Raw genomic sequence first — 23,807 nt, 5'->3', positions numbered from 1 at the left:
AACGTTGGGGAAATTGTCACGCTGCTACTTTACAATGCATGCAATGTGCTTTTGCAACACTAGCTAGCTAGCTACGCCATAGTCCAAGCTACGGTCAGAGCTAACCACATTTCACTGTCAGACAGGACACAACCACAGATCGAACAATGAAACAGATGTTTCACCGGATGTATAAATGTGAAGCAGTGGGAGAATATGGAACGAGATGGATTTTGGCTGACATTCTGCTAATTCTGTCATCGATGAAACATTTCTCAAACTGGTCTTGAATGTACAAAAAACAAAATTCATGACTTTTACCAGAGCTAGAACTCTGCCAGTGAATGTTAGCATTGTCACATCTGGTGGCTTATCCATTGAAAAAGTGTAATCTACAAATACCTAGGTATTTGGTTGGATGACAAGTTGTCCTTTAAAGTTCATGTGGATAATCTTGTGACAAAGCTTAAATTGAAATTGGGTTTTTATTTTCGTAATAAGGCTTGCTTCCTGCTTATGGCTAGAAAGAAGCTTGTTCAGCCCACTTTTCTCTCTGTAATTGATTATGGTGACTTGTTGTATATGCATGTAGCCTCCTCTGTCTTATAGAGACTGGACTCTGTTTATCATACAGCCTCCTCTGTCTTACATAGACTGGACTCTGTTTATCATGCAGCCTCCTCTGTCTACCAGAGACTGGACTCTGTTTATCATACAGCCTCCTCTGTCTTACAGAGACTGGACTCTGTGTATCATACAGCCTCCTCTGTCTTACAGAGACTGGACTCTGTTTATCATACAGCCTCCTCTGTCTTACAGAGACTGGACTCTGTTTATCATACAGCCTCCTCTGTCTTACAGAGACTGGACTCTGTTTATCATACAGCCTCCTCTGTCTACCAGAGACTGGACTCTGTTTATCATACAGCCTCCTCTGTCTTACAGAGCCTGGACTCTGTTTATCATACAGCCTCCTCTGTCTTACAGAGACTGGACTCTGTTTATCATACAGCCTCCTCTGTCTTACAGAGACTGGACTCTGTTTATCATACAGCCTCCTCTGTCTTATAGAGACTGGACTCTGTTTATCATACAGCCTCCTCTGTCTACCAGAGACTGGACTCTGTTTATCATACAGCCTCCTCTGTCTTACAGAGACTGGACTCTGTTTATCATACAGCCTCCTCTGTCTACCAGAGACTGGACTCTGTTTATCATACAGCCTCCTCTGTCTACCAGAGACTGGACTCTGTTTATCATACAGCCTCCTCTGTCTTATAGAGACTGGACTCTGTTTATCATACAGCCTCCTCTGTCTACCAGAGACTGGACTCTGTTTATCATACAGCCTCCTCTGTCTACCAGAGACTGGACTCTGTTTATCATACAGCCTCCTCTGTCTTACAGAGACTGGACTCTGTTTATCATACAGCCTCCTCTGTCTTACAGAGACTGGACTCTGTTTATCATACAGCCTCCTCTGTCTTACAGAGACTGGACTCTGTTTATCATACAGCCTCCTCTGTCTACCAGAGACTGGACTCTGTTTATCATACAGCCTCCTCTGTCTTATAGAGACTGGACTCTGTTTATCATACAGCCTCCTCTGTCTTATAGAGAATGGACTCTGTTTATCATACAGCCTCCTCTGTCTTATAGAGAATGGACTCTGTTTATCATACAGCCTCCTCTGTCTACCAGAGACTGGACTCTGTTTATCATACAGCCTCCTCTGTCTTAGAGAGGCTGGACTCTGTTTATCATACATCTTGCGCTTCATTACAAATGCCAAGTCACTCACCCACCATTGCACATTGTACCAAATGGTAGGTTGGACCTCACTTTATATGCGCAGAAAGATACATTTGTATGTGTTAATCTACAAAGCCCTTTTGGGTAAACTCCCTCTTTACCTCCTGTAGTCTGGTCTCCTTCTCCACTAGCAGTTACCATACCTGGTCTGCTAGGTGGTTGCTATGTTACCATACACGGTCTGCTAGGTGGTTGCTATGTTACCATACCTGGTCTGCTAGGTGGTTGCTATGTTACCATACCTGGTCTGCTAGGTGGTTGCTATGTTACCATACCTGGTCTGCTAGGTGGTTGCTATGTTACAATACCTGGACTGCTAGGTGGTTGCTACTTAAAGTCCCATAGGACATACACAGTATTAAGGAAGACTGCCTTCTCTTCTTGTGCACCAGAGGCATGGAATAGTCTACAATCCATGCTTCATCTAGATATGTTAGTGCCACTGAATTCATTTAAAATATTGATGGGAGACTGTTACAGAGGAGTGTAAATGCTTTTTTTAGGCTGGAATGTATTGATTGTTGCTGCCTTCCTGGCTTCACAGAGTAGGCGTTCCCTAACGGAAATATGTAGATGTATGCTAGAAGGCTCCAATAGGATCTCGCTAGATCGTGCTTGGCTCTGCCCACCTTCTTGCTTGTTCTGCCCACTATGACTCATTTGTTCCCATTTGAAACGACAGGCTGTGATCTATCTTGGTTTAATTATATATATAAAAAATTAAAAAGTATTTGACACTACTATGTGTAGCTGAGAAATAAAATAGCTTGTGTTAAACCCCTCAATGAACATGTAAACAGTGCCTCCGTTGTGCAAATATGTACTCGCTACCATCAGAAAAACTCTGCAGTTTCAAACATCTAGAATAAATTCCAGTATGCTCCTCCTGTCTTCTTGACATTTTAATTCAAATGTGTGCTGATCAACAGTGCCTAACTAATGCCAGTAGCTGTGAATGGCCATTCCAGTGGCGCGGGGGCTAGGGGTGAGGGGAGAGAGATAATAACCCTCCCAAACCTGGATTATAGAAATGTATAGGATGCATAACTCTGCATCGCTTCACTTTGAAACTGCAGTAAAAGTGCAGAATAACTGCAGTGTGATGCAGCTGAACTGCAGTTATACTGCACTGTAACTGCAATTACACTGCAAAACTACTGCAGTAAAAAATAAAATAAAAAAAACAGTGTTCTTTTGGATGCAGTATTTGCAGCATACTGTAGTTATACTGCACTCTAACTGTAGTTATACAGCAGTGTACTGTAGTTATACTGCACTCTAACTGTAGTTATACAGCAGTGTACTGTAGTTATACTGCACTCTAACTGTAGTTATACAGCAGTGTACTGCAATTATACTGCACTCTAACTGTAGTTATACAGCAGTGTACTGCAGTTATACTGCACTCTAACTGTAGTTATACAGCAGTGTACTGCAGTTATACTGCACTCTAACTGTAGTTATACAGCAGTGTACTGTAGTTATACTGCACTCTAACTGTAGTTATACAGCAGTGTACTGCAATTATACTGCACTCTAACTGTAGTTATACAGCAGTGTACTGCAGTTATACTGCAATCTTTTTTTTGTCAGTGTTTAGACTAGAAACAAGCTGCAGAAGGCACAAGAAAGATGCCACTCTAGTGTATATGGGGATATATTTGTTTAATGTCTATGGCTGAGTTATACGACCTTCAAAAAGTCAATGACAAAACCGTTTTCTTTTGCTCTGCTTTCAATGGGAATTTAGTCATATTTTACGAGTTCTTTACCTTCGGAAATCTGCAGACAATGACTTTTGACTATCCATGGTAAATTGTAAACATACTTTAATTGTTTGTTCAAAACTGATTTGAGCTGTTAGAAGGCAACAGTCACCAGCAACCCTTGTAGTTATGCCAGCACACCACCTGTGCCATTAAGGCCCAGACCTTTTGGCAGAGGCCAAAATAAAGGTTACAATAGCACTGCCAATAGCAAACTTTTGGTTGAACAAAACAAATCTGTCTTTGCATGTGGAAATGTACGATGCACCTTTAACAGAACATTACCTGCCAGCGTAAAAAACATGGAAATTAAAATTTAAAAAAAGGCTGTTTTAAGTGAGAAGTAGGCATTGGTCTGAAGCTGAAAAATAAAGGAAATTCAAAAGCAACACCATGTCTACATCACCCATGCTCCACCAAGGTTTTCCAGCACACAGCTTTGACCTACTACAGAAGCTATGTTGGTATTGTACTTCAGACTATGTATAGGCAGGTTGCCTAGGATTCAAACCTTCTCCAACTGCCTGTGACAGTTAGGATTCAAACCTTCTCCAACTGCCTGTGACAGTTAGGATTCAAACCTTCTCTAACAGTCTGTGAAGGTTAGGATTCAAACCTTCTCCAACTGCCTGTGATGCAAACTATCAACTTCTAAGTAGGAGCAATAGTATGAGAATAAAATGTGTTATAGTGTTGGGATAATATAAATGTGTTATAGTGTTGGGATAATATAAATGTGTTATAGTGTTGGGATAATATAAATGTGTTATAGTGTTGGGATAATATAAATGTGTTATAGTGTTGGGATAATATAAATGTGTTATAGTGTTGGGATAATATAAATGTGTTATAGTGTTGGGATAATATAAATGTGTTATAGTGTTGGGATAATATAAATGTGTTATAGTGTTGGGATAATATAAATGTGTTATAGTGTTGGGATAATATAAATGTGTTATAGTGTTGGGATAATATAAATGTGTTATAGTGTTGGGATAATATAAATGTGTTATAGTGTTGGGATAATATAAATGTGTTATAGTGTTGGGATAATATAAATGTGTTATAGTGTTGGGATAATATAAATGTGTTATAGTGTTGGGATAATATAAATGTGTTATAGTGTCGGGATAATATAAATGTGTTATAGTGTTGGGATAATATAAATGTGTTATAGTGTTGGGATAATATAAATGTGTTATAGTGTTGGGATAATATAAATGTGTTATAGTGTTGGGATAATATAAATGTGTTATAGTGTTGGGATAATATAAATGTGTTATAGTGTTGGGATAATATAAATGTGTTATAGTGTTGGGATAATATAAATGTGTTATAGTGTTGGGATAATATAAATGTGTTATAGTGTTGGGATAATATAAATGTGTTATAGTGTTGGGATAATATAAATGTGTTATAGTGTTGGGATAATATAAATGTGTTATAGTGTTGGGATAATATAAATGTGTTATAGTGTTGGGATAATATAAATGTGTTATAGTGTTGGGATAATATAAATGTGTTATAGTGTTGGGATAATATAAATGTGTTATAGTGTTGGGATAATATAAATGTGTTATAGTGTTGGGATAATATAAATGTGTTATAGTGTTGGGATAATATAAATGTGTTATAGTGTTGGGATAATATAAATGTGTTATAGTGTTGGGATAATATAAATGTGTTATAGTGTTGGGATAATATAAATGTGTTATAGTGTTGGGATAATATAAATGTGTTATAGTGTTGGGATAATATAAATGTGTTATAGTGTTGGGATAATATAAATGTGTTATAGTGTTGGGATAATATAAATGTGTTATAGTGTTGGGATAATATAAATGTGTTATAGTGTTGGGATAATATAAATGTGTTATAGTGTTGGGATAATATAAATGTGTTATAGTGTTGGGATAATATAAATGTGTTATAGTGTTGGGATAATATAAATGTGTTATAGTGTTGGGATAATATAAATGTGTTATAGTGTTGGGATAATATAAATGTGTTATAGTGTTGGGATAATATAAATGTGTTATAGTGTTGGGATAATATAAATGTGTTATAGTGTTGGGATAATATAAATGTGTTATAGTGTTGGGATAATATAAATGTGTTATAGTGTTGGGATAATATAAATGTGTTATAGTGTTGGGATAATATAAATGTGTTATAGTGTTGGGATAATATAAATGTGTTATAGTGTTGGGATAATATAAATGTGTTATAGTGTTGGGATAATATAAATGTGTTATAGTGTTGGGATAATATAAATGTGTTATAGTGTTGGGATAATATAAATGTGTTATAGTGTTGGGATAATATAAATGTGTTATAGTGTTGGGATAATATAAATGTGTTATAGTGTTGGGATAATATAAATGTGTTATAGTGTTGGGATAATATAAATGTGTTATAGTGTTGGGATAATATAAATGTGTTATAGTGTTGGGATAATATAAATGTGTTATAGTGTTGGGATAATATAAATGTGTTATAGTGTTGGGATAATATAAATGTGTTATAGTGTTGGGATAATATAAATGTGTTATAGTGTTGGGATAATATAAATGTGTTATAGTGTTGGGATAATATAAATGTGTTATAGTGTTGGGATAATATAAATGTGTTATAGTGTTGGGATAATATAAATGTGTTATAGTGTTGGGATAATATAAATGTGTTATAGTGTTGGGATAATATAAATGTGTTATAGTGTTGGGATAATATAAATGTGTTATAGTGTTGGGATAATATAAATGTGTTATAGTGTTGGGATAATATAAATGTGTTATAGTGTTGGGATAATATAAATGTGTTATAGTGTTGGGATAATATAAATGTGTTATAGTGTTGGGATAATATAAATGTGTTATAGTGTTGGGATAATATAAATGTGTTATAGTGTTGGGATAATATAAATGTGTTATAGTGTTGGGATAATATAAATGTGTTATAGTGTTGGGATAATATAAATGTGTTATAGTGTTGGGATAATATAAATGTGTTATAGTGTTGGGATAATATAAATGTGTTATAGTGTTGGGATAATATAAATGTGTTATAGTGTTGGGATAATATAAATGTGTTATAGTGTTGGGATAATATAAATGTGTTATAGTGTTGGGATAATATAAATGTGTTATAGTGTTGGGATAATATAAATGTGTTATAGTGTTGGGATAATATAAATGTGTTATAGTGTTGGGATAATATAAATGTGTTATAGTGTTGGGATAATATAAATGTGTTATAGTGTTGGGATAATATAAATGTGTTATAGTGTTGGGATAATATAAATGTGTTATAGTGTTGGGATAATATAAATGTGTTATAGTGTTGGGATAATATAAATGTGTTATAGTGTTGGGATAATATAAATGTGTTATAGTGTTGGGATAATATAAATGTGTTATAGTGTTGGGATAATATAAATGTGTTATAGTGTTGGGATAATATAAATGTGTTATAGTGTTGGGATAATATAAATGTGTTATAGTGTTGGGATAATATAAATGTGTTATAGTGTTGGGATAATATAAATGTGTTATAGTGTTGGGATAATATAAATGTGTTATAGTGTTGGGATAATATAAATGTGTTATAGTGTTGGGATAATATAAATGTGTTATAGTGTTGGGATAATATAAATGTGTTATAGTGTTGGGATAATATAAATGTGTTATAGTGTTGGGATAATATAAATGTGTTATAGTGTTGGGATAATATAAATGTGTTATAGTGTTGGGATAATATAAATGTGTTATAGTGTTGGGATAATATAAATGTGTTATAGTGTTGGGATAATATAAATGTGTTATAGTGTTGGGATAATATAAATGTGTTATAGTGTTGGGATAATATAAATGTGTTATAGTGTTGGGATAATATAAATGTGTTATAGTGTTGGGATAATATAAATGTGTTATAGTGTTGGGATAATATAAATGTGTTATAGTGTTGGGATAATATAAATGTGTTATAGTGTTGGGATAATATAAATGTGTTATAGTGTTGGGATAATATAAATGTGTTATAGTGTTGGGATAATATAAATGTGTTATAGTGTTGGGATAATATAAATGTGTTATAGTGTTGGGATAATATAAATGTGTTATAGTGTTGGGATAATATAAATGTGTTATAGTGTTGGGATAATATAAATGTGTTATAGTGTTGGGATAATATAAATGTGTTATAGTGTTGGGATAATATAAATGTGTTATAGTGTTGGGATAATATAAATGTGTTATAGTGTTGGGATAATATAAATGTGTTATAGTGTTGGGATAATATAAATGTGTTATAGTGTTGGGATAATATAAATGTGTTATAGTGTTGGGATAATATAAATGTGTTATAGTGTTGGGATAATATAAATGTGTTATAGTGTTGGGATAATATAAATGTGTTATAGTGTTGGGATAATATAAATGTGTTATAGTGTTGGGATAATATAAATGTGTTATAGTGTTGGGATAATATAAATGTGTTATAGTGTTGGGATAATATAAATGTGTTATAGTGTTGGGATAATATAAATGTGTTATAGTGTTGGGATAATATAAATGTGTTATAGTGTTGGGATAATATAAATGTGTTATAGTGTTGGGATAATATAAATGTGTTATAGTGTTGGGATAATATAAATGTGTTATAGTGTTGGGATAATATAAATGTGTTATAGTGTTGGGATAATATAAATGTGTTATAGTGTTGGGATAATATAAATGTGTTATAGTGTTGGGATAATATAAATGTGTTATAGTGTTGGGATAATATAAATGTGTTATAGTGTTGGGATAATATAAATGTGTTATAGTGTTGGGATAATATAAATGTGTTATAGTGTTGGGATAATATAAATGTGTTATAGTGTTGGGATAATATAAATGTGTTATAGTGTTGGGATAATATAAATGTGTTATAGTGTTGGGATAATATAAATGTGTTATAGTGTTGGGATAATATAAATGTGTTATAGTGTTGGGATAATATAAATGTGTTATAGTGTTGGGATAATATAAATGTGTTATAGTGTTGGGATAATATAAATGTGTTATAGTGTTGGGATAATATAAATGTGTTATAGTGTTGGGATAATATAAATGTGTTATAGTGTTGGGATAATATAAATGTGTTATAGTGTTGGGATAATATAAATGTGTTATAGTGTTGGGATAATATAAATGTGTTATAGTGTTGGGATAATATAAATGTGTTATAGTGTTGGGATAATATAAATGTGTTATAGTGTTGGGATAATATAAATGTGTTATAGTGTTGGGATAATATAAATGTGTTATAGTGTTGGGATAATATAAATGTGTTATAGTGTTGGGATAATATAAATGTGTTATAGTGTTGGGATAATATAAATGTGTTATAGTGTTGGGATAATATAAATGTGTTATAGTGTTGGGATAATATAAATGTGTTATAGTGTTGGGATAATATAAATGTGTTATAGTGTTGGGATAATATAAATGTGTTATAGTGTTGGGATAATATAAATGTGTTATAGTGTTGGGATAATATAAATGTGTTATAGTGTTGGGATAATATAAATGTGTTATAGTGTTGGGATAATATAAATGTGTTATAGTGTTGGGATAATATAAATGTGTTATAGTGTTGGGATAATATAAATGTGTTATAGTGTTGGGATAATATAAATGTGTTATAGTGTTGGGATAATATAAATGTGTTATAGTGTTGGGATAATATAAATGTGTTATAGTGTTGGGATAATATAAATGTGTTATAGTGTTGGGATAATATAAATGTGTTATAGTGTTGGGATAATATAAATGTGTTATAGTGTTGGGATAATATAAATGTGTTATAGTGTTGGGATAATATAAATGTGTTATAGTGTTGGGATAATATAAATCTGGGCCCGTGTTCATAAAGTTTTCAGAGTAGGAGTGGAGTGGTGATACAGGATCAAGCTCCATCTTATTCAGTAAGATTTAAAAAGCTGAACTGATCCTAGAACAGCACTCCTACTCTGATATCCTTTTTGAATACCTTTCTTTTTTTGTCCTGTCGCGAATAAACAAGTTAAGGGTGCGGTTCCCAAACCCAGTCCTGGGGACTCCAAGAAGGGCACATTTTAGTTTTTTTTTGCCCTAAAAGCATTGATTCCAATACTCAGAGCTTGATGACGAGTTGATTATTTTAAAATCAGCTGTGTAGAGCTAAGGCACCCCCTTGTTTGGGGAACGTTGAGTTTTAAAGCTTTACAGACAGAGTGTATTTGTACAGTGTGGACCTACCTGTCCCCTCACACATCCCTGCCTTGAGCCCCTGCAGGTAGCAGTGGAGCAGGACTCGGCCCCGATTCCATGACGACGATGCGCTGCTGCTGGCACTGCACTCACAGTGGCTCCTCCCATTCACCACAAGACCTGTATTACTACCAGATAGTACAGACCTGTATTACTACCAGATAGTACAGACCTGTATTACTACCAGATAGTACAGACCTGTATTACTACCAGATAGTACAGACCTGTATTACTACCAGATAGTACAGACCTGTATTACTACCAGATAGTATAGACCTGTATTACTACCAGATAGTATATACCTGTATTACTACCAGATAGTACAGACCTGTATTACTACCAGATAGTACAGACCTGTATTACTACCAGATAGTACAGACCTGTATTACTACCAGATAGTATAGACCTGTATTACTACCAGATAGTATAGACCTGTATTACTACCAGATAGTATATACCTGTATTACTACCAGATAGTACAGACCTGTATTACTACCAGATAGTACAGACCTGTATTACTACCAGATAGTACAGACCTGTATTACTACCAGATAGTATAGACCTGTATTACTACCAGATAGTATAGACCTGTATTAATACCAGATAGTATAGACCTGTATTACTACCAGATAGTATAGACCTGTATTACTACCAGATAGTACAGACCTGTATTACTACCAGATAGTATAGACCTGTATTACTACCAGATAGTACAGACCTGTATTACTACCAGATAGTATATACCTGTATTACTACCAGATAGTACAGACCTGTATTACTACCAGATAGTATAGACCAGATAGTACAGACCTGTATTACTACCAGATAGTATAGACCTGTATTACTACCAGATAGTACAGACCTGTATTACTACCAGATAGTATATACCTGTATTACTACCAGATAGTACAGACCTGTATTACTACCAGATAGTACAGACCTGTATTACTACCAGATAGTATAGACCTGTATTACTACCAGATAGTATAGACCAGATAGTATAGACCTGTATTACTACCAGATAGTATAGACCTGTATTACTACCAGATAGTATAGACCTGTATTACTACCAGATAGTATAGACCAGATAGTACAGACCTGTATTACTACCAGATAGTACAGACCTGTATTACTACCAGATAGTACAGACCTGTATTACTACCAGATAGTATAGACCAGATAGTATAGACCTGTATTACTACCAGATAGTATAGACCTGTATTACTACCAGATAGTACAGACCTGTATTACTACCAGACAGTACAGACCTGTATTACTACCAGACAGTACAGACCTGTATTACTACCAGATAGTATAGACCTGTATTACTACCAGATAGTATAGACCTGTATTACTACCAGATAGTATAGACCTGTATTACTACCAGATAGTATAGACCAGATAGTATAGACCTGTATTACTACCAGATAGTATAGACCTGTATTACTACCAGATAGTACAGACCTGTATTACTACCAGATAGTATAGACCAGATAGTACAGACCTGTATTACTACCAGATAGTATAGACCTGTATTACTACCAGATAGTATAGACCAGTATTACTACCAGATAGTACAGACCTGTATTACTACCAGATAGTATAGACCTGTATTACTACCAGATAGTACAGACCTGTATTACTACCAGATAGTATAGACCTGTATTACTACCAGATAGTACAGACCTGTATTACTACCAGATAGTATAGACCTGTATTACTACCAGATAGTATAGACCAGATAGTACAGACCTGTATTACTACCAGATAGTATAGACCTGTATTACTACCAGATAGTATAGACCTGTATTACTACCAGATAGTACAGACCTGTATTACTACCAGATAGTATAGACCTGTATTACTACCAGATAGTACAGACCTGTATTACTACCAGATAGTATAGACCTGTATTACTACCAGACAGTACAGACCTGTATTACTACCAGATAGTATAGACCTGTATTACTACCAGATAGTACAGACCTGTATTACTACCAGATAGTATAGACCTGTATTACTACCAGATAGTACAGACCTGTATTACTACCAGATAGTATAGACCAGATAGTACAGACCTGTATTACTACCAGATAGTATAGACCTGTATTACTACCAGATAGTATAGACCAGTATTACTACCAGATAGTACAGACCTGTATTACTACCAGATAGTATAGACCTGTATTACTACCAGATAGTACAGACCTGTATTACTACCAGATAGTATAGACCTGTATTACTACCAGATAGTACAGACCTGTATTACTACCAGATAGTATAGACCTGTATTACTACCAGATAGTATAGACCAGATAGTACAGACCTGTATTACTACCAGATAGTATAGACCTGTATTACTACCAGATAGTATAGACCTGTATTACTACCAGATAGTACAGACCTGTATTACTACCAGATAGTATAGACCTGTATTACTACCAGATAGTACAGACCTGTATTACTACCAGATAGTATAGACCTGTATTACTACCAGACAGTACAGACCTGTATTACTACCAGATAGTATAGACCTGTATTACTACCAGATAGTACAGACCTGTATTACTACCAGATAGTATAGACCTGTATTACTACCAGATAGTACAGACCTGTATTACTACCAGATAGTATAGACCAGATAGTACAGACCTGTATTACTACCAGACAGTACAGACCTGTATTACTACCAGATAGTATAGACCTGTATTACTACCAGATAGTACAGACCTGTATTACTACCAGATAGTACAGACCTGTATTACTACCAGATAGTACAGACCTGTATTACTACCAGATAGTACAGACCTGTATTACTACCAGATAGTACAGACCTGTATTACTACCAGACAGTACAGACCTGTATTACTACCAGATAGTACAGACCTGTATTACTACCAGACAGTACAGACCTGTATTACTACCAGACAGTACAGACCTGTATTACTACCAGATAGTATAGACCTGTATTACTACCAGACAGTACAGACCTGTATTACGACCAGATAGTACAGACCTGTATTACTACCAGATAGTATAGACCAGATAGTACAGACCTGTATTACTACCAGATAGTACAGACCTGTATTACTACCAGACAGTACAGACCTGTATTACTACCAGATAGTATAGACCTGTATTACTACCAGATAGTATAGACCTGTATTACTGCCAGATAGTAAATTAAAGGTATATCAGAAATCAGTCTTGGTGCCCAGATTCTCCTAGAGTATGATAGCTGCTAGTGTGAAATCTAGAACCTGTTATGTGTGGTACCATTCCTCTCTTTATTCTCCGTGCCATAGCCAAACATTTGGAATGATAGCAGAAACAGACTGGTACCCTATTGATCTAATGCAATATATGTATTCAGCACATGAATCAATCATTACTTTATACAGATGATTTAGTGGTGTCTGTATGGACGTTTACTGATTACCTGTCTCTCTGGGTTGCCAGAGCTGATTGTGTCACCTTTACCTCCTGCTGTATAGGAGACCTCTGCCTGTTGCTGCCACAGAGATGCAGGATCTGGCAACGCATCTCTCCCAGTTCATCCTGTGGGATAACAATAGTTCAATGTTAACTTCATCTTCTCTGGCTTTGTTGTTTTAGCAACTTATTGATTCAAAACATCATGATGGTGATCCCCGTTCCATAGTCTCTATGCTCTTATAAAAGCCTCGGCCGAGATTCAATTCAATCACACTTTGTAGAGCGTTGACAACCATTTAAAGGCAATGTTCCTGGGGACCCGTCTGTTTGGTATCATAACCTGCTAGAACTCCATCTCTTAAAGGCAATGTTCCTGGGGACCCGTCTGTTTGGTATCATAACCTGCTTGAATTCCATCTCTTAAAGGTAATGTTCCTGGGGACCCATCTCTTTGGTATCATAACCTGCTTGAATTCCATCTCTTAAAGGCAATGTTCCTGGGGACCCATCTCCTTGGTATCATAACCTGCTTGAATTCCATCTCTTAAAGGCAATGTTCCTGGGGACCCATCTCTTTGGTATCATAACCTGCTTGAATTCCATCTCTTAAAGGCAATGTTCCTGGGGACCCATCTCCTTGGTATCATAACCTGCTTGAATTCCATCTCTTAAAGGCAATGTTCCTGGGGACCCATCTCCTTGGTATCATAACCTGCTTGAATTCCATCTCTTAAAGGCAATGTTCCTGGGGACCCATCTCTTTGGTATCATAACCTGCTTGAATTCAATCTCTTAAAGGCAATGTTCCTGGGGACCCATCTCCTTGGTATCATAACCTGCTAACCCCCCCCCCCCCCCCCTTCCATCTCTCACCCTGAGAGATTCAACCAGGGTCTCCATGCGCAGGGCCTTTCTCTCACAGCTCCTCCGGGCTTCTCCCACCTCTTCCCTGATATCACTGTCTCCATGCTGGATCTGACTCAGCTCATACAGAGCACTGGAGAAGCCCACCTTCAGCTCTGATACCAGGCCCTGGAGCTGGAGGAGGGAGAGAGAGATGGAAGGGGGGGTGCATGGATGGATGGATGGATGGATACATGGATGGATGGATGGATGGATGGATGGATGGATGGATGGATGGATGGATGGATGGATGGATGGATACATGGATGGATGAATACATGGATGGATGGATGGATGGATACATGGATGGATGAATACATGGATGGATGGATGGATGGATGGATGGATGGATGGATGGATGGATGGATGGATGGATGGATGGATACATGGATGGATGGATACATGGATGGATGGATGACATGGACTGGATGGATGAATGAATACATGGATGGATACATGGATGGATGGATACATGGATGGATGGATACATGGATGGATGGATGGATGTATACATGGATGGATGAATACATGGATGGATGGATGGATGGATGGATGGATGGATGGATGGATACATGGATGGATGGATGAATGGATGGATGGATGGATACATGGATGGATGGATACATGGATGGATGGATACATGGATGGATACATGGATGGATGGATGGATACATGGATGGATGAACAGATACAGGAAATGGATAGATAGTGTCAGGTCGTTATAGTAAAAGAGCATGTGATCTCAATTACTTCGACCAGGATTCAATCCGATCGTGGGTTTGCGACAATGCGGCTTTTAAATGTAGGCTAATTTCTAATTGAGAAGACATCTACAGTGTTTACCGTGAATACAGTCTCCGCGCACGAGGAACATTGCCTTTAAAAGCCACATTGTCGGCGCGATCGGATTGAAACCCATTTTTACTTGGTTAATTAAAGGCAAAATAACATACAAAAATATAAACGCAACATGTAAAGTGTTGGTCCCATGTTTCATAAACTGAAATAAAAGATCCCAGAAATGTTCCGTACGCACAAAAATATTATTTCTCTAAATGTTTGTGCACAAATTTGTTTACATCCCTGTTAGTGAGGATTTCTCCTTTGCCAAGATAATCCATCCACCTAACGGGTGGGGCATATCAAGAAGCGGATTAAACAGCATGATCATTACACAGGTGCACCTTGTGCTGGGGACAACAAAAGGCAACTCTAAAATGTGCATTTTTGTCATACAACACAATGCTACAGTTTTGAGGGAGCAGTGCAATTGGCGTGCTGACTGCAGGAACGTCCACCAGAGCTGTTGCCAGAGAATTCAATGTGTAACCTTTATTTAACCAGGCAAGTCAGTTAAGAACAAATTCTTATTTACAATGACGGCCGACTCCGGCCAAAACCGGACAACGCTGGGACAATTGTGCACCGCCCTACGGGACTCCCAATCACAGCCGGATGTGATACAGCCTGGATTTGAACCAGGTACTATAGTGACACCTCTTTCACTGAGATGCAGTGCCTTAGACCGCTGCGCCACTCGGGAGCCCCATGTTAAATTAATGTTCATTTCTTTACCGCCTCCAGCGTTGTTTTTGAGAATTTGTCAGTACGTCCAACCGGTCTCACAACCGCAGACCACGTGGGCTTCATGATCTCGTCATGGTATCTCTGTGCATTCAAATTGCCATCGATAAAATGCAATTGTGTTCACTGTCCGTATCTTATGCCTGCCCCATACCATAACCCCACCTCCACCATGGACCACTCTGTTCACAACGTTGATATCAGCAAACCGCTCGCCCACACAACGTCATACCCATTGTTGTGCCATTCATCCACCGCCATCACCTCATGTTTCAGCATGATAATGCACAGCCCCCATGTCAACAAGGATCTGCACACAATTCCTGGAAGCTGAACATGTCGCAGTTCTTCCATGGCCTGCAAACTCACCAGACATGTCACCCATTGAGCATGTTTGGGATGCTCTGGATCGACGTGTACGACAGCGTGTTCCAGTTCCCGCCAATATCCAGCAACTTCACATAGCCATTGAAGAGGACTGAGACAACATTCCACAATCAACAGCCTGATCAACTCTATGTAAAGGAGATGTGTCACGCTGCATGAGGCAAATAGTGGTCACACCAGATACTGACTGGTTTCCTGATCCACGCCCCTAACTTTTTTTTTTTACGTTATCTGTGACCAACAGATTCCCAGTCATGTTTAATCCATAGGTTAGGGCCTAATTAATGTATTTCAATTGACTGATTTCCTTATATGAACTGTCTGTAACTCAGTAAAATCTTTTCAATTCTTGCATGTTGCGTTTATATTTTTGTTGTTCTGTATAAATAAAGAGAGACAGTAGGCTACACAACGGTTGTGTAAACATTTGTGTAACAGACAAACTCTCCATTGCACAATCATAATCATTGTATCAACTCAATGCATACTTTATTGGCCCTGTACACACTCGTGTTGTACAACTGATTTACGAACACATTTGGCACAACCGTTGTGACACAAACGGAGAGTTTTACTGCACACAAGTAACTACACAAGCGTTGTGGAGACATAACAGAATGGTTGCGTAAAAAAATGATAATTGTGCAGACAAACTCTTTCTATTGTTTCACATAAAAAAGATATATCCAGTTGTAATATTACAACTATTGTGTCAAATACATTATGCATCAGTTGTACAACCTGGATGTGTAGGTGGCCATTGTCCTCAGAAAGGAAAAGTGTTTCCACAGCCTGTCAACATAAAGATCAACGTTCAATTAGATAACACAACAAAACACAATACAGTGTAGGCTACAACATGAAGCTGAGGAAACTATGAGAGGTATCAGAGATGGTCTATAATGTAACAGGGGTCCGAAGGAAGCGAGTATCCCAAATGGCTCCCTATTACCAATATAGTGCACTAGTCCCTATAGGAGCCCTGGTCAAAAGTAGTGCACTATATAGCGAATAGGGTGCCGTTTGGGATGCAAACCCAGACTTTGGGTGTGTTTTAAACATGGGGAATACACAGAGGTAGTTAATATGTGAGGGAGGATAATCAGAGAGTAAACAGGTATACCTTGGAGATTTCACTGACAAGCTCTCCCTCCTGAGGCTTCATAACCTCTGTGGGAAGAAGAGCAAACATTTATAAACAAAACCTCTGGCAGCTCAGCACAGGCTCACAGAGGGTTCATTCATCCCTAAGTTCAGCAGCTTTTACAAAAACAAGATGGCCGTTTTGAAACTGCAGTAAAAGTGCAGTAACTGCAGTAATTGCAGAATAATTGCAGTGTAATTGCAGTTATACTGCACTCTAACTGCGGTTACACTGCAAAATTACTGAAGTAAAAAAATAAATATATTTTGGACACAGCATACTGGAGTTATACTACACTATAACTGTAATCTTTTTTCTTAAGGGCTGCGGCTGTGGAGAGGAATCAGTTTTCTTTCTGTTATACCCTTCACTGTGCATGAATGTAACAACTGTGAGTACAGTATTTGTTTCCTCATGTTTTCTGACGGAGTTGTCATTATTTTGGTCATATTCTTGTCATGTAGTATTTTATGCACTTGTTTTTATGCCTGCTAATTAACTTTTCCTGTCATATTAGCTGGCTAGCTAACTAAGTTGTTGCCATTTTGTGTCTCGTTTTGAATCATTATATATATATATAAACAGTACCAGTTAAAAGTTTGGACACACCTACTGATTCAAGGGTTTTTCTTTCTTCTTACTATTTTCTACATTGTAGAATAATTGTGAAGGCATCAAAACTATGAAATAACACTTATGGAATCATGTAGTAACTAAAAAAATGTTAAACAAATAAAAATACATTTTAGATTCTTCAAAGTAGCCACCCTTTGCCTTGATGACAGTTTTGCACACTCTTGGCATTCTCTCAACCAGCTTCACCTGGAATGCTTTTCAGTCCAACAGAAGGAGTTCCCACATATACTGAGCACTGTTGGCTGCTTTTCCTTCACTCTGTGGTCCAACTCATCCCAAACCATCTCAATTGGGTTGAGGTCGGGTGATTGTGGAGGCCAGGTCATTTGATGCAGCACTCCATCACTCTCCTTCTTGGTCAAATATCCCTTACACAGACTGGAGGTGTGTTTTGGGTCATTGTCCTGTTGAAAAACAAATGATAGTCCCACTAAGCGCAAACCAGATGGGATGGCATATCGCTGCAGAACGCTGGTTAAGTGTGCCTTGAATTCTAAATAAATCACTGCCAATGTCACCAGCAAAACACCATCACACCTCCGCCTCCATGCTTCACAGTGGGAACCACACATGCAGAGGTCATCCGTTCACCTACTCTGCATCTCACAAAGACACAGCGGTTGGAACCAAAAATCTAAAATTTGGACTCATCAGACCAAAGGACAGATGTCCACCGGTCTAATGTCCATTGTTCATGTTTCTTGGTCCAAGCAAGTCTCTTCTTCTTATTGGTGTCCTTTAGTAGTGGTTTCTTTGTAGCAATTCGACCATGAAGGCCTGATTCACGCAGTCTCCTCTGAACAGTTGATGTTGAGATGTGTCTTTTACTTGAACACTGTGAAGCATTTATTTGGGCTGCAATTTCTGAGGCTGGTATGGACTTTGTCTTGTACCAAATAGGGCTATCTTCTGTATACCACCCCTACCTTGTCACAACACAACTGATTGGCTCAAACGCATTAAGATGGGAAGAAATTCCACAAATGAACTTTTAACAAGGCACACCTGTTAATTGAAATGCATTCCAGGTGACTACCTCATGAAGCTGGTTGAGAGAATGTCAAGAGTTTTCAAAGCTGTCATCAAGGGTGGCTACTTTGCAGAATCTCAAATATAAAATATATTTTGATTTGTTTAACACTTTTTTTGGTTACTACATGATTCCATATGTGTTATTTCATAGTTTCGATGTCTTCACTATTATTGTACAATGTAGAAAACAATAAAAAATAAAGAAAAACCCTTGAATGAGTAGGTGTGTCCAAACATTTGACTGGTACTGTATATGTATGTATGTATGTATGTATGTGTGTGTGTGTGTGTGTGTGTGTGTGTGTGTGTGTGTGTGTGTGTGTGTGTGTGTGTGTGTGTGTGTGTGTGTGTGTGTGTGTGTGTGTGTGTGTTATATATGTATTATCATAGCAGAGGAGAATTGTTTAGCTCTAGTGCTTTTGCTATTTGCTTCTTAATATGTGCTTTATTCTAAGATGTCAAACCATTGTATTGATTCTATTTGATCGTTTAACTTTCAGACCACAGTGTACGCACACACAACACTGGACAACAGCAGCTTAACGATGGTACAGAAGCCTGAACTTTATGTTAAACCTACCATCAAGATTAAAGATCAGTAAACTGAGGAACAGTCTCTCTCCTGTGTCCCTCTACCCGGAGTACAATCATCTCCATGTCTTTGCCTATTCACACCAGCAATAAATATCACAGGTTTTATCCTCTTCAACATGGCATTACCTCTCAGATCACAGGTTAGCACAGAGAGCAGAGCTCCATAATTCCTCTGGGAATGAATCCTTCCTATCCTCCAACCCAGATTGGATATCAGGGAGGGACACAACAGTGACAAAGACCCGGCATTTAACCTCATTTTCTCTCTGTCTGCTCTGCTCTCTCTGTAGTCACGGTAACCTCTTCCTAACCATATAGATATCATCTATAGAATGAGTTTATCACTCAAATTGCCAGGGTTTAAAAGCTCTTTCTATAGATTCTATGTTCCTGACTAACCTAGTCACTGACTGACCCAATAAATCATGTTAAAAAAAACCATAGAATAAAAGTTTAGTATTTCATTATAAAATACAAAGTGCAACATTAACGAGTTGATAGTCCTGCCGACCTGACTGAATGTTATTTCCTGCTCTCTGTCTTGATAAATATTTTTCGAGAAGGAAACCTGCACCAAATCATAAATGTAGTATACTTATTGTACTCTAGTCAGTGGTCTGACGGTGTCTGTTTATAGTACCCAAGCTAGAACTGCCCCTGCCAGCAATTCCCCTGGTGAGGGGGAAGTGACTAACCTGCCAAACGGCTCTACACTGCAGGGGCGAAAGACAGAGGCCAAACTACCTCCTTCTAAGCCTAACAGCAGAAGGACAGATCAGATACAGGATTATAACATAAAGACAACCCATACACCAGTTAATACCTACAAGTTTTCAGATGTTAACCAGTTGATAAGTAATTCTATTCTCTATTCTATTTTAATATATTAGGTTCACTGGAAAGAAAAAGTGATATCTGAAATCCTGTTTTAAAACATTAATATGAAATTACAATGTATCACCTTTGTTCTTTAAAAATAACAGTTACATGTAAAAGTTATAATAATTATGTAGTCTAAAATCAAGTCAACCTACCGATAGAAAAGGATGAAACATCTTCAAATGAAATTCTACTAACAATTTGATGATACTATAAATGTTATCTTACCGTTATTTGCCACCGCCATTCAGATCATCAAGAAATATCTCATCGCGTGAAATTTGCTCCATCCAAATCCACTTATTTTAGCCAAAAAAAATGACATTTCATGAATTTGGAACTGCGCTTGTGGAGGAGCCCTGAACCTTTGGTAACAGGTGCATTTGTGCAAAAAAAAAGGGGGGGGATGATGCACCGACGGATCCTTGATACAGTTCGTATCTCCTGGGTGCGTTCACGCAAAACGAACAACCTGCGTTTAATATAAACGAATGAGTTGTTTTGACTCTCCGGGATACTCCGCGCCGTACATCGAGTGCACTCCGGGGCGTGGACGAGTAGAGCGTGGATCTGATTGGCTGGCTTGGGACGCTCGTCTGTTTTTAAATCGTAGCTGTCTAGCTTTTCATGAAAACGATCTGTCAAAATTGATTGGGACGTCAATTCATTGTGTATTTGGTAAGAAAAGTTTTTCATTTTTAGCGTCTGATTAACTTAAGGCTCATGTTCTCACGGTGCCATTAAAAATAAAATAAAAAAATAAATTTGCTTTCCATTAGCGTTAACTAGCTAGCACGATGGTAACTCCATAGCTAGGTCAGCCGGCTAATGTTCGTTAGCTCGTTTATCATTCATATCAAATTATTATCTAGCTACCTAACAATTTAATGTCTAACACTGATTCCCCATTAACACAGATATGAGAGATCTTACAGGAGTTAACTTGAAACAGCACTTGACCAAGACGGTCATGTAAACATGGAATATGTCTGTGTGTTTGGTCGCCAGTAGCCCGGTGCACCTACTTGTTCTGTCATTACAGTAACTAGCTAGCTAGCTGTTAATGTCGTTTTAAAAATGTGTGTGACTGACAACTTCCTTCCAACCCTGCCTCAGACAGAAACAATGAGGACCAGTGAGTTTGATTCATCCTCTGATGAAGAGGACGTTTGTGAAGAGCATCTGACACCTTTCCAGATCTCCTGGCAAGTTGCTAACTGACACATGACTCAGGGCAAAGGTCACTGTCCTGGTTACACATGTCACTGATCAAGTAGGTGACCCATGTATCTATACATAGTTTAACGGACCTGGTAGAACATTGATCAACCATTCTCCCTGACAGGTTGCCCTTGTCCATAGTGGACTGTTCTCTGTTTCTTGGCATATGTCCTTTGCCAGGGTGCAAATTCAAAGATATCAGAAGAAATTTACTGAGAGATGTTGGTAAGTTGACCTATTTCTGTGAATCAAGTGTCCTAACAGTAGGCTAATTCCCCTGAGAGGCTATGGTGCGACTGGATGAGTTGTGGACTGTTATGTCTTTGTCATCATGGGTAATCATTGTCAGTGGGAGGGGAGGCGGGGAAATCTTCTCTCTGTCTTTTGGTGCAGTCAAGGCCGACGTGACTGTAGTGTTGTTCTGAATCCGCTTGTTGACATTGTGTCCCCAAACGGCATCCTATTACCTATGGGTGGCTTTTTTTTTTTTATAAGGGGGGGGGGGGGGGGGATTTGGTCCACATGCCTACAGTATCTTCACATCTTTTTTGTCCAGGTGAGCTGCAGAACCAGGGGGTGCAGGATGTGTTTGTGTTCTGTACCAGAGGAGAGCTCCATAAGTACCGTGTGCCTAGCTTGCTGGAGACCTACAGGCAACAGGGGCTCGTGGTGCACCACCTGCCCTTCCCTGATGGGGGCACCCCTGAACTGCAGCAGTGCTGCCAGATACTGGAGGGACTGCAAGCCAACCTACACAACAACAGGAAGACTGTCATCCAGTGAGTAGGAAAGAGGAGTAATTCGGATTACAGACGGTGTCATGCCATAAAATCATGCACCTTTCACAAGTTCATTGTTTGACTTGATGTATTAATTTTAGTTTGTTTTTAAAGTGCCGGTAGCACGTTCCTGTCTTCACAAAACGAACAAGTGTTTAACTACTAATATTCTGTGCTTCTCTCGCCAGTTGTTATGGAGGCCTGGGTCGCTCTGGACTAAGTACGAATTATTTATTTTTTTGCTTGTCAGTCATTTTGCCTCAACGTCATCAACATGACTCTGAACGGGTGTCTCTGTCCATCTGTCTTCAACAGTTGCTGCCTGTCTGCTGCTTCAGCTGTCCGTCTCCATGACTCCCAACAAAGCCATCGAGCTCCTGAGAGAGCACAGAGGGGGTGGGGCCATTCAGACAGTCAAGGTGAGGAGACACTTCTAATCTTTCTATATAAAAAAATATATATAAAAATAATCTCTTATTGAAGCCTGGTCCCAGATCTGTTTGTGCTCTTGCCAGCTCCATTGCTGAGCCATAAATTCATTGTCAAGAGAGCAGAAACAGATCTGGAACCACTAATGTATTGTCTGTCCAGATTTTCTGTTATAATTTCCTCTTTTTTTTCTCTCCCCAATCAGCAATACAACTTCCTGCATGAGTTCCGGGAAAAATACTCTGCCTACCAAGAAACCAAAGCAGTCTCAGAGCGATCGGTGTCACGATGATACTATTCCCCTTCATCAACTGAGCTCTGTCTTTTTAAATTAATTTGGAGTAATAAAAGCATTGAATGAATATCAACCTCTCTGACGGTTTGATATGTGTTCTCTTATAGCACTTTTTTAAAAGGATGTAGTTTGTTCTAAGCCCTTTTGTTCTTAAACTAAAAGTTTTAGGGATTATCGTGTTGTGCTCTATCTGCTTTACATTGTGATTGATGAATGAGTGCCTGTGATATGGGTTTGCAAGAACTATTTGAATCAAAATGAGCAAATAGTGGCTTCTATTAAGCAGGACTGTTGTCTGAGGCGTGAACTCCACGTTTGTACAGCATAATGGTAGATCAGCTCTGTCCATCGAGCCAGGAAATTAAACCAATCTGGTGCACATCAGTGTACTGGGCATAGGCTTATTTGGAGTCATTCACTAGTTGTGATTTGGGTCTAGATTCAATCTGTACTGTGGAAGGATCCGCTTTAAAGACTAAGGTCATTTTTCGTATGGGGCCGATTATATGCAGTTCTCAGAACATTGCCTTTAAAACGTGTTTAGACTTGAATATTTTCCTTGGTGAAATTAGCTACTCTAGTATGAACATGTGGAAATTAAAGTGAAGGAAAGAAATTTACTTCCTGATGACTTTTCAGGTT

At 37.8% G+C, this 23,807-nt stretch overlaps 2 protein-coding genes and 1 long non-coding RNA gene across 6 annotated transcripts in view; 1 reads left to right on the top strand and 2 right to left on the bottom strand.

Moving 5' to 3' along the window:
* si:ch211-67f24.7 (uncharacterized) overlaps window positions 1-14,595 on the bottom strand; it is a 29,390-nt gene extending 14,795 nt beyond the window's left edge. Inside the window, exons 1-3 of the mRNA XM_014195417.3 lie at window positions 14,156-14,595; window positions 13,287-13,405; window positions 9,836-9,975 (exon numbers count right to left, since the gene is read on the bottom strand). Coding sequence (XP_014050892.2) covers window positions 9,836-9,975; window positions 13,287-13,405; window positions 14,156-14,449 — 553 coding nt within the window. The 5' untranslated portion in view covers window positions 14,450-14,595. The remainder of the gene's footprint in view (window positions 1-9,835; window positions 9,976-13,286; window positions 13,406-14,155) is intronic.
* A 21-nt stretch (window positions 14,596-14,616) lies between these two features.
* Window positions 14,617-20,901, bottom strand: LOC145860057 (uncharacterized). Its single transcript, XR_014380145.1, has 3 exons — window positions 20,670-20,901; window positions 17,280-17,326; window positions 14,617-16,948 (listed from the first exon to the last, which is right to left on the bottom strand). It is a non-coding gene; the product is annotated as an uncharacterized LOC145860057 (long non-coding RNA).
* A 111-nt stretch (window positions 20,902-21,012) lies between these two features.
* Window positions 21,013-23,281, top strand: cdkn3 (cyclin dependent kinase inhibitor 3). 4 transcript variants are annotated; one of them, XM_014193228.3, is made up of 7 exons: window positions 21,013-21,119; window positions 21,562-21,646; window positions 21,787-21,887; window positions 22,219-22,441; window positions 22,630-22,661; window positions 22,757-22,860; window positions 23,076-23,274. In XM_014193228.3, exons 2-7 carry the CDS (start codon window positions 21,567-21,569, stop codon window positions 23,160-23,162), a joined length of 627 nt encoding a protein of 208 aa, XP_014048703.1. In that variant the 5' UTR covers window positions 21,013-21,119; window positions 21,562-21,566; the 3' UTR covers window positions 23,163-23,274.
* The last annotated feature ends 526 nt before the right edge of the window (window positions 23,282-23,807 follow it).

The sequence above is a fragment of the Salmo salar genome, chromosome 01, assembly GCF_965601325.2.
Source record: "Salmo salar chromosome 01, fSalSal1, whole genome shotgun sequence".
NCBI classification, from domain to species: Eukaryota; Metazoa; Chordata; class Actinopteri; order Salmoniformes; family Salmonidae; genus Salmo; species Salmo salar.
Note: the sequence above shows the minus strand (reverse complement) of the source record. Positions and strands in the feature narration are given on the sequence as shown.